Here is a 19,500-nt window from a genome sequence, read left to right on the forward strand (position 1 = left end):
GCCAGACTTTCTCTTTCCAGAAGGCCGTCTATATTACTTTTCTTTTAAAAAAAAATAAATAAAGTAAAATAAAAAATCCTCCGCAAGATTTAACAAGCCAGTGTCATGAAACCAAAGGGCAGCTCATGAATAATGGAAGGCAACTTGATGGAAATCAGTTCCAACCTCTCCAAACTGACTCTTCATGCTGCTCTGCAGCTCTGGATCTCCTGCGAACTCTGTCCACTTGTGGCATCATGAAGCAGCCAGTTTGGGTCCTTCTCATTTCTATTTTAGGAAGTGCAGTTTACTTCCCGGCACATATTGATAAGCACCATAATATAAATACTTTTGCTCTTTCTTAGCATTAAACCTCATTTTTCTACATTTTTCTTGTATTTTATTTTTTATACAGACTGTTTGTACTACTGTGCCTTTAAGACTGATATATGTAAATGATCTGTGTTCTGATTCAAAACACAGATCATCAAGAAATACTGCAGGCTAAAGCACTCCTTTTAGCTTCAATGTTAATGGGTGGAGCTAAACTGCTGTAGGCTGAATAGGAGGATATGTAAATACAGTAAACCTTTACTTCAACCCTGCTGCACAACACTGACATAAACATGCCATAAACATGTTGGGGAAGATGTCATATGCTGCCATGAGCTGTCACAGCAGTTTTTGTTCAATGATGTAAGAGTGTTAACATTATCTGTAATTACCATGATAGATGCTGTAATGTTTGATGTTATGACAGCTTATGTCACATGCTAATTTTTGTTTTGTACTCTAGTTAGCCATCATGACATGAAACTTAATGACACATGACAGTTACCGGTAATGGTAATATGGTAACATCATTAAGGCCTTTACACACGAAGCGCGATTTATTAGATTTATTTTGATGTGTTAGATTTATTTGTTGTGTGTTAAATTGCAATATTATTTTATTTGTCCATGAAGCATGGAGGGCTTATGACAGCATATTATGTCTAACATGACATATTTATGGCATGGTTATGTCAGTGTTATGGTAGGGTAATAAAGTGTTATTGTAAATTATTTTATACGTTTTCATGACATCACAAAAACAAAGAATTTAAAACAGAACATTTTTGCAGCTTAGATTACATATATGGACCAGAGTAAGTACAAATAGAAATTTAACGCTATTTATACACTACAGCAATCTCTTTCATTCCAAAAAAAAGGAATGCATTGGGCCCCTTAAAGTTTAGTCTGAAAAGTTTCTTAAAGTCTCAAGTCACCTACCAGTTAACTGGAAGCTGCCTTTCCAGATATAGGAAGCCATAAGTGAGTTTAATAGCAGTGCTTGTTTTGGAGCAATCTGGATTCAGATGTGTGAAGGTCAAAGCTTTTGTCGGTGTCTCCGCCTTGCTCCTCTCCTCAATCCTTATTCCCTGCACTGGACTCAGTGGCCAGGCAGCTTGATTTGTTTTGTCACTTCAAAGGCAGAGTGCAGTCTTTCATTGCTCACCCTTCCTATGATTCACAGTCATTAAAACGGTGGAACTTTGGGGCTTTAAAGTCACCCTGACCCATGCTCTCCGCTACAGGGCCTTTGCGGAATACAAAGCAGCAGGCTGATTGATCTGCCTAAGTAGCTGCAATTAAGCTAGCTGTGTGCAAGACAGCCGCTCTGCAGTCCCACGGGGTCCAAACGCCAACCTTTAGCTCCGCTGCCCGTAATCAAACGGTGGAAGAAAGCAGAAGGATCAAGAAGAAGCGATTAAGTTCTTCCTTATGGTGTTTTACTACAATGATGGTTCTGCCATATGCATTTGACAAGAACAGAAAGCGGCAGTTACCACCATAAATTGGTTTTCAAGGTAATGTAATAGAAGGGTGCAAATTGTGGCTTTTGAAGAGAAGCCCATGAGTTTTGCACCTTTCCTTGTCCACTTTCTATTGACCCTGACTAGCAATAATGTTGAATTCAGGTGCAATTGATCTTTGTAATTGTGTGTATTCGAACATAGGTTGTATGTACTTGAAACACATGAGTGCAGGCAGTATATCAGGTATGCCCTTGCTGTTTTTTCTCTTTTTTTCTCTAATGTCAGAGATATTTTCGATTAATCTAGGAAGTTCATTGGACTGGGATCAAGAACTCATTTATAGCTGCACTCTTGAGGCTTGTCCAAGGAAAATCTAATACTGAGGACGAGGGTGAAAGGAGGGTATTGAACTTGCAATAATGCCCTTAAAGAGGGCTTCATCAATCCACACGGGCCCATCTTTGACTTTCAGGATTCTTTGCCGGGTGTGAATAGTTGCTTTTAAGAAGGAAGGAAATAAAGTCAAGGAAAAAGGGGAAATGTAGAGGTGGTGAGGCTTTCCACATCATGCCCTAATAGCATATTTATGAGCGCTCTAATCTGTAATGACATTTTCGATACCTCCGTCTCTCCTGTAACTTATCAGACCCAAAGACCATTCCCTGGAATAATCACCACATATTAATGGGGAGTGATTTAGGCTCGAATTGCTTTTTAACTCAAATAGACATCTCAATAAGTGCATTGTGACACAGACATGAGGAGAAGTAGAGTGATTCTTTAAGGCATTTTAACTGGCTGTGCTCACAGATAAATGTGATTTTTTTTTAGGTGGTTGAGTGAAGTGATCTTTTCAACTCTTATATCCTCATTCCTCCTCTGCACTCTTTAAAGGGAAAGCTGGAGGTGGAAGCCCTCCTGGGATCTTCAGCTTGTCTCACTGGGGAAGCCCTTTTTTAGTGGATGGTACACTCTTAAAAAAGAGATTCCTCAAGGCTTAAATCGTTCTTCGCATGGTTACACAGTTCTTATCCGTGGTAGAGGCTGTATGTGCTTCTTTAAAGAACCTTTTAAAAAAATGGTGCTACATAGCACCAAAAATGGTTCTGCTTCTGTTTCAAGTCATATACTTGGTTTGGTACTACAAAGAAGCCTTTTGATGAAGATGTAGGATAACAAGGTTTTATACGATACAATAATAGGCTGCCATGTGGGCAATGCAGTGTGGTAACTGCAGATTCATGGGAATTTGCCCAAGTAGTCTTATATGAAAAGTTACATCACTTTAAAAAGTAAGTTCTTATTTAGCTGTTTGCTAACAAACACTAGAAGTCAATAGTCACCCAAATCTTTTATGTAAATACAAATGGAAATCCCCGAAACTTCTCTCAACCTGCTCAACCTGGTCCCATGTAGTTTAGGTCAGAGTATGATGTGTAAAATTTAAATTTTGTACATGTTTTTTTTGTACAGAATTCTGACTCCTCACAGAATTTGACTCCATATTGCATGCATGCATGTAGACATATGGATGCTACACAGTGAAGTTTTGTTCATTTTTATAGTTCATAGTAAGTCAATCTGGGTTCCAAACCACACTGACAAGTCTATGCGACCTTAAAGAAGTGTTGGATATGGTTTAAACAGATTGAGAGAACTTTTGGAGATGTATTTATGGAAAAGATTTGGGTGACTATTATCTTCTAGTGTCTATTAGCGATTTTAGCTTCATAGCTGAAGCGCTAAGCTAAACTAATAATTTAGAAACCAGACATGTCTTAGCTTATCAGCTGCATCTGAGGTAAGTGGAAAATTGTGTAAATGTGATATTTTCCTATTTCTTTTAATTTGAACGAAATCCAAGAAAATTACCATTGCTGACAGAATTAACTTGAATTTGTTAGTAGGCTGTTTTTGGGGAGACATACAAATGCACATGAACAGATACTCTAGTTTTGGATGGTGGTGCTGAGTGTTTTATGTCTATGAACAGAAGTTCTTTCCACTCTTTATTCTCCTTTTACGACTCCTTTTCAGACACTGAGTGCTCTTGCTTCATAGCAATAATGCCTTTCATTCTATATCTCGCTCTCTTCTTTTCATTTTTAAACTGCTAAAGAGCTAGTAAACATTCCTTGATTGTGCTAGTTTTAATTGTGTGTGTTTTTTTTTTTTTGTAAGTCAATTAAATTCAAACCTAGACTGTTCTGGATGACATGTTTTCCACAGCTTTGGTTTAATTAGATATCATGAAATTATCCACGTTTCCTCTTTAAAGCACGCTTTTTTATTTTCCTCCATATTCAGGCAGAGCGTTTACTTTAAAAGACGATTCAATTCCTGAACAAAGCCTCTCACAGCTGTCTTCGAAATCACAATTTTGCGCATGCAAACATGACTGTTCAAACAACAGTCATCTTATTTTTATTCCAGAACATGCTCGCATTTTCTCTTGCTGCAGATGCGTGAGAGAGACAGAGGAGCAGTAAGTGAGCAGTAAGTACTGTATCTGAATGTGAGACCAAGGAAGATGAGTAAGAATATGAAATAGCAGATAACTGCCTTTAATATAGACTGTAGATTTAGGAAAAGATCACCTGTAGCAATCCCTCCGTTCTGTCTGCATTAGAGAATCTCGGCATTGGGTTCGGTTTGACAACAGCGTAATAAAACATGCAATCCGAACTGAATCTCACTTTATCTGTTCGATGGCTGCCATCGTAAATCAAGGCTAATGTCATGTGACAAGTTGTCAGAACTTGACGCTGCTTCCATTATTTCGGCAGGCCTCAGAGGAAAGGAGAGGGGTAGAGCGTTAAATAAATAAATAAAGTGAACCTGAAGAAGAAAACTAATTTCGGTAAAGGCGGACCTGTGGGTGATTGATTCTATGGAAAGGATTAATCTTGTTCTCACCATCTTCATGCCCGTCAGTTATTGTATGAATGATTTTTCCAATCCAGTGCGTCGGAGCATGTGACCTAGCCATGGAGCGTTTTAAGGCAACAACAGTGGAAGGAATCCGCGAAAGCTTGAACTTAAACACGCAAGACAGTCACAAGAGCTCTCAGTGTGTGATCATGTCGAGTAGATGACTAGAGTTGTAAATCTGCCCGTCAAGTGAATTGCCTTGGAGACAGTCTTAGTTCCACACGCGTTGCATCACTCACACCACCGATATATCTATGCATGGAGGACTTTCAATATCATCAGACACAGAGTCACAAAACATGTCTTTCTTTCATACCAACATTGGTTAGACATGAAATTTCTTATTCAAAGAGAACGTAGGCATGGGAGAGAAGGTGAGCAGCCCCCTCTGTGCTTCTGGAGAAGCTGTGTGACACTTGTTGACATGTCCCATGAGCGAATGGCGCCTGTCATATCTAATGTCTCGCTGGAGATACATTCACAGACTTTGTAGATGTCCCCTTTAACCATGTCGATGAAGGGCATACTATAATGTAGGACTGGCCTGAATTATTTGAATACACAGGCATTTGTTTATTATCATGGTATTTGTTTCTGTATATAGTTTCTAGAAACATTACTACCAAAATTGTAGCATAACTACAACATTTTTTGTAAGCAGTAGCCTTTCAAAAGAAAAATTATTGTGAACGTCGTCACTGTCGGACAAAAACCTTCTAAAATTGAAACTGTTCAGGAGAAAAAAAAACACATTCTTAATTTTTAATGTGAGTTAATATAAAGACTTTATTCCAAGCAATTCTGTTGGTCCGTTTCACATAATGTAAAGTGCAGTTAGTGTTTGCAAGTTAAGTCAAAATTTGGAAAATGACAAAAATGGCAATACAGCAATAATGGAAGAGGTTAGTAAAAACAGTGTAATAAAAACATTTGATAAATGTTATAAAATGTTATAAACAAATACATTTTAGCTGGTGTAGTTAATGTGTCATAAATTCATGCCAGGTATCTGTCACCTCACCTTAGTGCAGCAGACTGCTTCAGTTTCCAAAAGAGCAAAGATGCCTAAGAAATGACTCTTTAAGCCTTTTCACAGTGGGAATTAAATGCAATTTCCTCCTCTACTGAAAGTCCCTCAGTTATTACATTATGCAATTTTTTTGTTCAGTAACATTACTGAAATATATAAGGGATATATGTGTATGATTCACAACTGGAGTTTTGGCTTCTTAGGTGAACAAGCAGGTCAACATTTATAAAAGTTTTATTGTTTTGTTTAAATGCTGTTTTTCTTGTTGTGATAGTTGGAGAGGTGTCTTTTTGGAGAGGTGTGAATCATTTTCACAGCAGGGGGTCACCCCACCTCTTTCACTCCTTATTGCTTGCTAGCAGCTTCATAAAGAATTACAATGCTTCACACACAGACAGCCACCAGTGTCCTAGTGAAGAAGTGACAGGGCAAAAATATTTAATTTTGTTTTATTAATTAAAAATATCAGAGTCAGTTGCTATTCCACTGACTAAATAGCCACCTACACCAGCCAAGATGTAGTTGTTTATAGGTGGCCATTCATGGGGCCTGCAGAAAGAGGTTAAATTATCACACAGTATGAAAGATGTTCAGTGCAAAGTTTGCAATAAGCATTTGGAATCATCTCAAATATGTAAGTGTAGTGATCTGGTAAATATGTAAGTATAGTGATAGGCTACATGCCTTAGCCTTAATTTAATCAGCCACAGCTGATTAAATTATTATTATGCTATCGTCAATATGAGCTATTAATACATTGTTCCTGCCTACTGGATATTTTTTGAAATGCAGGAACTTACTTAAAAATATGGTTAATTATGAAACATGTTTTATATAATGTTGTTTTTAGGGTGGTTTTGAGAACAAGTTTTGGATACTCGTTTGGAAACACCAATGAGTGTTCAAAGCCTGTAAAATGCTGTTTGGGCCAGTCTTATTGAAATGTGTCTGCATGCAGAATTGGAGCTTTTCAGGCCTCTGAGGGCTTATAATTGATTTGTTTCATCAGTGTAAAGATAAAAGGCATGAGTGAACTATATTCCTATTCATGTATTTTCTTGTTCAAAATAATAGGACACAAATTTTTGGCTTTGTTCGAACATGCTCTTTACATTTCCAAGTAAATGCAATGATATCCATGCAGAAGAGTATATTGAAAGACAGAAATAGACATTTTTTTGCCTTGTGATAAAAAGGTTAAGCTGCTAATGTATGTTGAAATGAGATGGTCTCTGGTTCCCTGTTGCATCAGTACTGCAGTGTGGTCACAGTCACCAAGGCAGTGATAACATCCAGTGTACACTTCATTTTCCATGGTTGAACTCCAGAGCGACTAACTCCAGCTAAAAAGAAGGTCCTCTTACCTGCTATGGGAGAGTCATTCCTTCTGCCTTTTAATGTGTGGGCAGCCTTGTTCTGAGAGAGTGGACACACCATGTTAGAATGCCTCCCATAATTGCTCTCACAAAAAATAACCACATCTGCTCCATTTTGTGGTTTTGTGAGAAGGAGCTGTGTAGTGGCCAAGACATAAACAAGGCAAACTATTTTTGAAAATGAGCATGGAATTGAGCGTACTTTTCTGCCAAGGTCTGTTGCGGTTGTTGAGAGAAAATTTGGGCGACGAGTGGTGGCTTGACCAGTGGTTTGATCATCGTTCACACTTATTTTGTAGACCCATTTATTTTATTTTTCATTCTGCCTACTTCTACTTATTGCTGTTTTCAGCCTCATATATATTATTGACCCCAAGTAATGTGATTGTGGAATTACTAAAATTGAAAATTCAATGGCCAAGCGCAGACATTATCAATGGTATGCCTAGCAGAGACACTCTTGAAAATCAAGTTTCCTTAATGGCTCTTTGCCTGCTTGGAATTCTCAGAAACAAAGGACACATTTCTTGGCCACATTTGAAGGGTCCTACAAAACGGCACAGCCTTCAGTAAAATAACAGCTGAGAAATGCAGCCTTCCTCGTCATTGGCTTTGAGACATGGCTACTGTCATTGATACGAGCACTTCTCTTATTGTCTTTACACACCAAATGCAGTGTTTTTTTGTGATTTATTCAGATGACAGTGAATTAATTCAAGCATTTTTTTGAATAGCGACAATGTGAGAGTGTGACATTTTTATTTGCCATCTGTTTGATTTTTGTGAACTTCCATTGATGACATGAACTCTGCTGTTTACGTGGCGACAACCAAACTGACGGATCAGCTGGGCCCAGTAAGTAGAACTTTTCTGAAAAAGTCAAAAGGATTGGAATCTCCTAAAGCAGCTTGAATAGACCTGAAACTGGGCTACAAGCTTCTGAGTTATTTGTGGAAACACTCATGACGTTTTAGCTTCTGAATGAAGTGATGAAGCTCTCTACACTCTTACTATTCCAAAATGGAAAGCCCAATATTACCATTTACCCACACTGTGAGGATAAAGATCATATTTGCACTTGAAGACATTCCACCCATTTGTTTTGTGCTTCATCTCATGTGGAGCATCTCCGAAATCGGCTCAATTTGAGTTGAAGGTTTACCTCCTGAATGTGGCAAAGTTCTAAAGTTTTAACTTAATGTGGCAAAGAAACTCTGTTTGCCTTTGGCTTTTCCAAAGTGGAAAGCATTCTGCACAATGTTACAGTTTGCTGATTTTGTGAGAAGCAAAGGATATCTTTTTTTGATTTTCTTAAAAGCAAACAACATTGTGAAATTCCAAAAAACAAAAAAAAAGCTTGTATATTGTTTTGATGCAGAAGAATCTTTCATTGTATCATTTACTGGCATCATATTCTGTGTGCAATGGCATTTCTGAAGCCTCTAAACTGTTTGACAAAGCACCCCCTTGTGGAGAATTTTCAAGTGAGTGAGTGCGTTACTACCCTATCTCATTGAAGAAGTTTGCATCTAAAAAGGTTCTTTGCACTTGAATATCTCATTTACAAAAATGTTTCTTCAAAGCAGTGGTCCTCAGGGACCCCCAAACAGTCTACATTTTTGCTCTAACCTAACTATCAACACATAGGGATAGAGCAAAAATGTGGACTGTCTAGGAGTCTCTGAAGAGCAGTTTGAGCACCACTGCTGAAAAATTATTTAGAGAGCTGAAGTGCTTTTTCTATGGTATACTCCAATGAACCCCTTTTGGACACCCAAATGCTTGTGGGATTGACCCGTCGTCATTTTTCTTCATATCGCTCAACTGTCTTGCCAGTTTTAGGACACCGTGAGAGCCTGCAATGACTGATGACAGTACTACCCACTTTATAAGCAGTAGCACATATTTCACACACTTGATTAGGCCAACATTCCTTCACAAACAAATTCCCGAAACGGTTCTCATCAGCCTTGTCATCGTCTCGGTGAGTGAAGCAGCTCTTATGAAGTGATAAAGTGCGTCTTTGTGACTGTGATTCAGACGCTGCTCTCATCACTCTTATGAGCGCTGGTGGAGTCAGTGCTGGCTAATGACGGTGAGTCAGAGCGTAGAGGCTGATTGGAAATCCACACCATCAGCAGAAACAATCAGCGCCGGACAGCGCTCGTAGAAAAGCAGAGCAGTTCAGGAATTTACTGCGCTCCATCCATCTTTTCTCTCCCTCATTCCCTCACCATCCTGCTGTATTCTCCCTGTCTCTTGTCGGAGGGCTCGTTGAGCCAAATCTGACATTTGGTACACACGTTGAGGCTCAGGCTCTGTCTCTCTGTCAGGCAGCTTTCTGTTTTCCCTTCAGCTTATGTGCTTAGCGTTCGCCACAATAATCCGCAACGTGTCCCATTGTGAAACGCAGTGCACAATAACATGAATAGCTTTGTCTTAATAATAATAAGCGCTAATTCTTGTCATCCCCAGAACCTTAGCACTGGTTTAAAGCTGGGCTTTTACTGGAGTGTGTGCACTCACTGCATTACTCATTCACAGGCTGTTGCTGGGCAGACTCTTAGATTCTTTGTTGTCTCTAGTGAAGACTCCTTCTTTATCCTTCTGTGGAAAACAATACCCATAAACAGGTCAAAGTACACTATATGTCCAAAAGTATCCAGACACCTTCTAATGAGTGAATTCACTCTACTTGAGAAGCACTATACAAGCGCAGACAGCTTTTATAATCTCTCTATAAGAATGTATTGTTAATACAGTGGGATGCTCTGGAGCAGCCACACTTGAGCCTCAGGTCACCATACCCAATGGCAAGCGTTGAGTAGAGGGGTATAAAACCGTCCAGCATTGGGCTGTGGAGCAGTGGAACTGCTTTCTCTGGAGTGATGAAGCTCCATCCAATATCTTTGGGATAAGGATGAGTTGAGATGAGTTGGAGTGATGTTTGTCAGAACTAATTGTCCAACATCAGTACCTGACCTTACAAATGCTCTTGTGACTGAATGCAATCAGATCCTCACAGCAATGTTCTAACATCTAGTGTAAAGACTTCTCAGAAGAGTAGGAGCTGTTACTGCTATATATATGTATATAGTATCCTGTATGTCCTTCACCTTTGCGTCCGGAATTCAGATATTCAACGTGTACCAATGTTACTTTTGATGACTGCTGAGTTTAAGATCCTGTCTAAAGCTGTGCTCAGAAGTAGGAGGTAGGAGCAAGGTGGCTATGGTTGAGGAAATCCAATTCACATGTAGAAAATTGAAGATGCTAATTAAGTGCACATTTGCCAAAGTTGTATCTTTTAAGAAGGCATAGCTGGCTGTGGTGTGTGTGTGTGCCTTCGTCATTTTAGCTTTGCCTTCTTTTTTCACACTAAGCATAATATGAGATGCTTTGAGGACACGCTTACTAAGCACATTTCTCACTAAACACATTCTGTTTATTCTCTATCGTGTAGTATTAAAATTCTTCAGTTGCCCCAGATGATTTTTGCACTCTGCTTGTTCATTGCACTTGTTGTTTTGCCCTTTCTGAATGATGTATGTTGGAACGTGTTGTGTTGCAGGTTCACGGGTCCCAACCTCCCTTCTCCCATCATTAGCAGTAAGAACTGGCTGCGGCTCCATTTCACCACTGATGGCAACCACAAGCTCAGGGGCTTCAGTGCACAGTACCAAGGTAAAAGTGGCAAAGACACTTTGAAAAAGCAATTAATTGCACATTTACGATTGTGGTATCAAAGGGCATATTGAAAGTGTAATTAAAATTAGATGCAGGTTTTGCCTTGAGGTTAAGGTTAGGGTTAGGGATAGATTTAATAAACTCCTTCACACTGAACTTAAAGTTCAGTTGCATTTAATGGATATTTAATTAAATTTTACTCATAAATGTTACTTGCAAGCTGCTAGTGTTCTCAAAACAATGGACTGACCTCCCCAGAGTCCAGACCTCCACATCATTGAATGTGTTTGGGATTACTTCATTCATGAGAAGCAGAAAATGTAACATCTATCCCTGCAGATTTCTTCAAAAGACTGAAAGCAGGTCTCCCAAGAAGTATTGAGGCTTCTGTGTAATTATCTGTTAAATGTTTTTTTTTTTTTTCTGACACTAAAAACGAATAACTTTAATTGTTGCCATTTTGACTGGAAATTAAGTAAATGAAGGACGGTCTCACAGTATTGTACATTCACCTACCCAAATTAGCCAGTTGAGTTTTAGTCCAGACTGCTTTTTAAGCAAGATGTAATACAGGACATCCAATCTGAGTTCATTTACTTCCATCAGTCTTAATTCATAGGAACAAAAACAGCCTGTTTAATTCTAGGAGATAAATAATGTTTGGAAAAATGAATTATGATTACATAAACCAATTATGACTACATGAAATGACACAAGTGTAAGTAAACCAATGTGGGGGGAAATTAAATGTGAGAAATCTTAAGTATATGGACCATTAACGCAGAGTTGTTGTTCTAAGCAACACTAATCCATTCGGGATTGCTTAGTTTGCATAGCCATTTAGCTAGTACTGCACAGTTCGTTCCAGATGGAACCTGACCTAATACAGTTAGACCCTGCAGGGACAGACCCGTTTTCCCAGTCATCAGTGTTTGGTTATTTCTTTGTAACTGCTTTTTGAAGTGGGGTAGCTGTTTAGTATAAGCTACTTTTACAGTCACAGTCTTCTCAGAATGCCTCCCCTCAGTCTACAATGAGGTTCACTGTTAAGTGGTCCATTATAGCCCAGGCTAAGTATTATTAAAGCAGCAGTTGACCATCCCCCAAGCCCCTATGCTGTACCACAGCCCTGCCTTGGCTGCAGTCTCATCACACTCCAAAGTTCAGAGGTCTCCGCTCAAAGGGGATGAGCTGAAAAACGGGATTAGCGCGCTCAGCTGCGGAAAACAAAAGGCGGAATCTGCGGGAATTTCACCTCCTCCGTAAGCAGATCAGAGCGATGGGATAGGATTACAGGTCTGCAGTTTGATAAATAAATACTGTTAGAAAATCAGGAAGAGGAGAAAGGAGGGCTAAGCCCTTAATTAGATTTCCCATTGACCCTGCTCTCCTCATCTCCTCACTCCTTCTCCTTCCCTCCTGCCAGTTTTCCACCCAACGCCCATAAGTATGGCTAATTTCCAATGAGAAGATACTCTTAACATAATAAGCCACTTAGCCTTCTGTTTCTCACTGATGGATGTTGTAGAAGGCCTCAGGATGTTAAGGGCTCACTATGGAGGAGCTACATCCTCTTAAGGAATGAAGAAGACTTAAAGGATTTGTATGCAGCTTCAAAATTAGTATTTTAACCCTTTTGTGATTGAATATATATTTTTAGAATGCAACTAAACGTTTAAATTTAATTGACAATACAATATGCCAGAGACAATGACATATGTGCCATGATGAAGGTCTTGGACAACAGCATTAAATAGGTGTGACTACCAGACTATCGATATCATGTAATATCTTTCTGAAAGGGAGTTTTTATAGAGATTAAATGCTTCAGAGGTCTGGTTTCTATCACCACCACTGTCAATAATTATTAATAAGTTTCTCTAGAAAAGCACATTTCACACAAAACCACTCTGTCTGGCTTTGTTTACATTGTAACAATTTAATTATGCAGAAATTTGGAATAATTGAAGGAATTTCGTCTGTAAGTAGGAAAAAAAAAATCAGAAGCAAGATGAAAATTGCAGGGTTTTTTTGTTTGTTTATTCATTTATTTGCTTGTTTCTGTTTGTTTTTAATGAGCATGTGACATTGCTTTTAAGTGCTAATGGGATGAAAAGAAACAACACATTCATTCTTTGGAAAACGACCCCTGAAAGAGGCAGAAGGCCAAATAATTTGGACAGAATAATGAGGGTCTTGAGTAGAGCTTTAAAGAAGAGTGTGTTGATAAGTTATAACTGTGATACTTTGTAAGTGCTTCATCTCTGAGTGGTGATGGGATGTCAGTTTAAAATTACATTTTCTCTCTGAAATTAAACATCGGGCTTTTGCGCTGTGGAGGATTGTTGCCTTAATAAAGCGCCTCGGTCTCTGTCCAGCAAATAAACAGTGCAAGCCTCGGTGCACCCTCGCGCTAATGGAGTTCTTCAGGGCAAGCTAAACACCTTTTTATGTGACTAACACAAAAGCAGGCTTTCTGAGAAATAACATTTGGTTCCTGCTGTATTTCTATTACCAATCTTCACAGGCCTCCATCAAATTTGTCTGTTCTCTTAGTATCTGAAATTGTGTTGTATTAGGCTGTGAAGAATGCAAAAGTACAGTGTGTGTGTTTGTGTGTGTTGGAACTATTCCCTTTAGCCAACTGAATAAATACTGAGAGCTTTGTTCAAACACTTGAGTTGCTAAATGTCAGTGCTTGGAACTAGTTGTTCCTCTTCCCCATGTGATTATTACAGTATATGAAGAGTTTGATATGTCGTATATCTTATATAATTATTATTTATATTCATCAAACTTGGCCCCTAGGGATGGAACAATTCATAAAATGTAAAATTTTAACACAATACAATGTTGTTGACTCAATTTCATACATTTTTAAAGTTTTGCTAAACCATTTCAAAGGTTTTTGAGGAAGATTAATGGTATATATACAGGCAACCTGCAGCTCTGCTCCAAACGAAAACATAAACTTTGTTTCCAGCTGTTTATGAACAGTTCAGCCAAAAGCAGAGTGAGTGCAAACATTACAACTAACCCCACAGAAAGGGTTGATTGTAACAGACTGGGGGGTAGTTGTAACAGGCATTAAAAAGTCTTGTGCATCAATGCAAAACACAGTTGTTTCAAAACAGTTTTATGTTGTTTGAACCAGACAAGCTTTTACCTAAAAACACAAAAATGTATGCGTGAAAATAATGATGTAATGAGTAAAAAGAGGCGGTGTCAGATGTGGCAAATTTATTTGTGATAACAAAGTAGAAGAGCAAATTTTAGCGCAATAAATAAAATAAACATGACTGTTTTGAATTTATATGAAGGGCTACAGGCTGCCCTCATTGTTTACTTTAGGTACAAAAGTGCCACAGTACAAAAACATGACTAAAAGCTCATTCTACTTGAACCTGAGTAACTACATAAAATATCCTTATTACATTTTAGGAGTGGCTAAAAATGTGCCCTACATTCATATGTTAATGTTTCAGTTTATTAGAACAATTAACATCAATAAGTCAAAAGCTGTGCTTTATAGTATCCCAATCTAATGCTCTGGGCACAAGCTAATATGTTAGCCTCAAGCCAAGCACTAGCCACAAGTGAAAATGTTTTTCATGATACAATACAACATGACACAATGTGCTGTTATACAAGTCAATACAATATGATAAATTGTATCGCTACATCCTTGCTGTGTACCATTGTAGTCAAACTGTCATACTTTTATCTTGCAGTGAAGAAGATGACAGAGCTGAAGTCCAGAGGGGTCAAGATGCTCCCAAGTAAAGACAACCACAGCAAAATTTCAGTCTGTAGGTATTTCTTTTTGGCATTTATTGAGCTGTATTTGATGTTGTTAAGGTATAATTTTTTAATAAAATCTTTCACACTAATGATATGAAATTGTCACCTTGTGCGTGCACACTGATTTATAGGAAAAAACAGTCAGACTGCAGTCTATATCAGTGCTTAGCCACGCAGCTAACCTAGCAGCAAGCTTTGCTGCCTACTATTTTGTATCAACATTTTGTGAGCATTAGCTAAACTATACTACAGAATGATAAAACTGCAAAGTTGGAAGTCTGCTAATTGTCCCATATATTGTACAATTCTTTTGAAATTCAAGTTACATAGTTATTAAAAGTTACTGTGGTGAGTTTTGAGAGAAAGTTGAAGATTAGTGTACTTAGAGTTTTAGGAGAAATGTGAAGACGTTTGGTATAGTGATTTTTAGGAGAAGTGTGAAGAAGGTTGGTAAAGCCAGTTTTAGAAGAAATGTGAAGAAGACTGGTTTACTGTGTTTCAGGAGAGAAACGTGAAAAAGTTTGAAGAGTGAGCTTCAGAAGAAATGTGAAGAAGTTTGGTGTAGTAAGTTTGAGGAGAGAAATGTGAAAAAGTTTGGTTTAATGCGTTTCAGGAGAGAAATGTGAAGAAGGTTGGTGTAGTGATTTTTAGGAGAAATGTGAAGAAAATGGTGTGGCGAGTTTCGGGAGAAATATGAAGACAGCTGGTGTAATCAATCAGGAGAAATTTGAAGAAGGTTGGTGAAGTGATCTTGAGGGCAAGGTTTCAAACCGGAACCTAGATTTTGAGGATTGCAGCCCAGTGGTTGAGAGCCACTGAGCGAACAGAGGTGGATGGAAGACCAGTCAAAACCAAGGGACCAGGGTACTACTTGGGCTTGACTTTCTTCACTCTTAGGCCCAATCCCATTTCTTATTTTAACTCGTACACCTTGCTTTAGAGTGTCACCTTGCCCCATGGATCAATTATTTATTATCGCCCACCCCTAATTCTTCAGTGATATGAAGCTGAAGTCAGGTATTTGCTAGCTTCTTGTTTGAATTTTCTCGTTCCACTTTAAATCGTGCAGCAGTTTGGATGCCTGAGGTGCCAGAATGTAACTGCTGCGCCAATTAGGTTGGAATGGGAAATTTAGCCAGCTAACTACCGAGATATCTGCATACTACTAGTGATTTTTTAATGCTTGTTATGAAGAGAAAGACCATAATACATTTAAATGACATTAAACTAAGATAACACAATGGTTATTGTGATTTTTAAAGGAGAAAATACTTAAATTTGTGGGGTTCTTTGGTCGCTCATGCAGCCATCTTGCTGGTTTTTCTTTTTTGTCATAACACTACATTTGCCGTCCGAAGACCTCAGTTTAATTTGAGTTGTAGCATTTGAGCTGTGGTCAACATGCAAAATTCCCTTTTTTCCGAAAGTCTAAAATGCATCTCTGCCATGATACGTCCTTACTAGACAACTTACGACCCCAATCTTGATCATAATCATTATCATTCATTCTGTGCAATGTCAAATGGAGGTGCCACTTTTCTCCTCAGGCACAGAGAGGAGGAATGAAAACAAGCCAGGTTTTCAATCTTGGTAAACAGACGGAGAAAAGGCTTTTGCAGTAATTGCGTTGCGTGTCAGGAGCCCTCGCCAGCCTACCACCCTCCTCTAGGCCGCCCGAGCAGAGTCTTTATTTACTTTTCTATTACCTTTGCATCATTGTGAGAAAATGTCAGCCTTCCCACATGTGTGTGAGCTATGGGTGTTGTCAGGGCTCCCGACTCCATTGCCATGGCCAACAGCGTCTCCACGGCAGCACTGACAAGCTTGGCCTTTTGTCCCGCATCAATATGTATGAGGCCTGGCACTTAGGTGCCTCAGCCAATCAACACATGTCACTTCAGGTTTTCCCGCCACTGTCAGGCCTCGGAGCCGCCCATCTCTGGAGCCCGCGCTCTCTGGACACACTCCTTGACCCCCTGTGTCATTTTCACTTCCTATCTGGGGTGGATGACACTGGACAGTCTGTTTATTGTTTTTCTAGTGCAGTTATATAAGAGCATCATGGCATTCCTAAATTTTGGGTTATTCTAGTTGAGTTCAGCAAAATTGGGACCCTTTTTGGTAAATGGACCCTAGGAACCCTTAGAAAAGCTATATACTTGCATCTTCTGAGTTCTCACAAACCTTATAAATGTATACATGATAAAGTGCAATGAATATGCTTTCATTTGGATGTTATAGGCCATGGAACACAATTGGGCACTGTTTTTCACTTGCTTTCAGGAACTCTCGGCAGGTTTCTCAGCAGAAGTGGAACAGCGCTTATTTGGTGTTGCCCATTGGTGCTGCAGCAAAATTTTGTTAAAAAATAACATATTGTCACATTTGACCGAAAGAATACCAGTGATTGACTTAACAGGCTTGATACTAACAAAAAAAGCTATCTTAAAGAATGGACTTTAGCATGTTCCAAACTCTGACAAGGAAACACAGCTGAGGCTTCCTCCCTGACTCTCTGCTCTCTATATTCTTCTGTACTCACTGTTTTTTATCTACTTTGATCTTCTATACCATAATTTTCAACTCTCTCTTTCTTTTATGTAATCCCTTCTCTCTGTTTCTTATCTGTCCTTTCTCAGACTGTACTGGTTCAGGTGCCATTTTACTAAGTGATAGAATGTCACATCATTGTGCATTTTGGTCTATATCCAACATGATTCCACACATTAGCTCAATGCTCACAGGCCTAAAAAGAATGATTTACACTTGTTCAGTTTCAGTAACTGCAGACGTCTCTATGCCACACAACACAGAGGCATCAGTAAGGGAGACCACCATTAGTAGCTGAATGTTTGTACATATACAAACATGATTAGGCCTGTAATTAAATATCCTAGATTAAATATATTCATAATTGTTATGTGTTATAGTGGTCAAGACATATTAGCTTTTATATGTTAATTAATGATCATATTATACTACAGGGGTATTTCAAGGTGGTTTACCTTGCATGTTCAGAAAAAGTGTGACAGTACCCAAAACCCACGTCAGCAAATAACACAGTGTGATTTTAAATCAATATTATTGTGTATTAAAAACCCATGAGAAGTTCCTTCTGTTTGACGTTTGCTCTTTATACTACATTTAAGTATAAGAAATTAGACAATTTTTAAATAATGACCACGGCCACAATAATGATAGCGGTCTAGTAAAAACAAGTGCTGAAGCACCTTGTAGTAATTATTCATGATGGGTCCATTTAACTCTCTCCTGTTACTTAAAAAGCAGTACAGCATGAAGCTTATTTGTCCCACTTTAACCGAGTGTACCACTTATACCGAATTAACTATATCAAATATATTAATATCTATAGCTATAACTGATATGTGCTGCGAATGAAAAATTTGGGGACACCCAAACCATTTCTTAATAAATAAGCATGTTTTCTTTTTAGATCTTGTAATTAACCTTTGTAAAATGTAAGCTTCAAAACACAGAGGACACTTCAATTAACACTAATCAAATACTACTTTTGAAATTAAAATGAATTAAAATTAAACTTTTGATGGTCAGTGTATATGCTGCACAGTCAGGCTGGTATTCAGTACAAGCCTTGATGTAAAATACTCTGTCTCCTTTTCTCTTGTAGTGTCCCAGATGGGTGTGGCACAAGGACACAACATGTGTCTGGACCCTGGAATTCCAGACCGGGGAAAAAGAAAAGGCTCGGACTTCAGGTGAGAAATGAGCTTATAGATTACTGATTAACAGACTCCATTCAGAGGACAAGGAGGAGAGAAGGAAGAGGAATGCAGTTAATTTAGTGTTTGTAATGCCAGCGTGATGAATAGCGAGAGGTGGCGGGGGTTGGCACCTGCTTAATTTCTCATTGGCCTTTTAATTCTCAAGGCTCAGTGGGGATATTTGATCAGAATAAACATGGGCTCTGGGATCTCAAAGGTCAGAGAGAGAAAGAAGGAAAGGATGAGAGAGAGAGAGAGAGAGAGAGAAAAAGAGAGAGAAGACAGACGGTCTGAGAGACAGACACTGTAGGAAAAAAAGGAAAGATGTAGAAAAAACACAGAGGAATATCTCAGCCATCAGTAATAACAGATATAAGGCAGATTTCTATCCAAGGAACTGTGCAAAATGCAAAAAATGGTAAAAAATATTTTTAATACTTTGAAATGCAGCCAGGGGAACTGGCAACATCTAGAAAAATTAACTGAAATTAGAGCAGTTATAAAATAATATTTACAAATATCAAGGCATCTTTTTTTAATTGTATTGGAAAATTGTTTGTTGATAAATGTGATGATGTGGAAGAACTATTGTAGAAACATTCTGTCTCAAAAATAATAGTGGCGCTTAAATTTATTGTCATGTAACAGGATTTTCATCACATGACTTACCTACAACGAACCAATAAACAAGCCTCAGTGGGAAATGTTTATGCAGGGTCTCTCTGTAAAATTGATCTGAATTACAACCTCAGTTTTTTTCACAGGTGGTCTTTTCCATAAATATGGCCTACAGCACATTTAAAGGGAGGTTTGTTGCAACACGTGACCAGTTGCTTCTTAGAGAATGTTGCTAATTAGGGTTATTTCCTGAGGCATAAAAATAAAAGCTGCCCAGTATTAACCATTTCTCTCCCTGTTTTCTCCTTTTTTGTCACTCATATCAAAAGGCCTACTAAAGCGACATCTACGAAACAGCAGTTTTTTTTTGTTTTGTTTTGTTTTTTTAATTACCTCATTATGTAAAGCAGGGGTTGGGAAGTGAGTCCAGCAGAGTGTTTTCATTTCCCTTTAACTCACCTACTAAACCTGATAATTAACAGATAAGTTCAATCAATTGTGTTTGAGCAGAAAAATCACCAGGAATTTGCTCA

At 38.5% G+C, this 19,500-nt stretch overlaps 1 protein-coding gene across 1 annotated transcript in view; it reads left to right on the plus strand.

Annotated features, from left to right (window-relative positions):
• Positions 1 to 18,467, plus strand: part of csmd1a (CUB and Sushi multiple domains 1a) — a 195,137-nt gene extending 176,670 nt beyond the window's left edge. The window contains exons 6-8 of the mRNA XM_036565503.1: positions 10,690 to 10,802; positions 14,537 to 14,614; positions 18,256 to 18,467. Coding sequence (XP_036421396.1) covers positions 10,690 to 10,802; positions 14,537 to 14,614; positions 18,256 to 18,347 — 283 coding nt within the window. The 3' untranslated portion in view covers positions 18,348 to 18,467. The remainder of the gene's footprint in view (positions 1 to 10,689; positions 10,803 to 14,536; positions 14,615 to 18,255) is intronic.
• The last annotated feature ends 1,033 nt before the right edge of the window (positions 18,468 to 19,500 follow it).

Source organism: Colossoma macropomum, unplaced genomic scaffold, assembly GCF_904425465.1.
Source record: "Colossoma macropomum unplaced genomic scaffold, Colossoma_macropomum, whole genome shotgun sequence".
Lineage (NCBI taxonomy): Eukaryota > Metazoa > Chordata > Actinopteri > Characiformes > Serrasalmidae > Colossoma > Colossoma macropomum.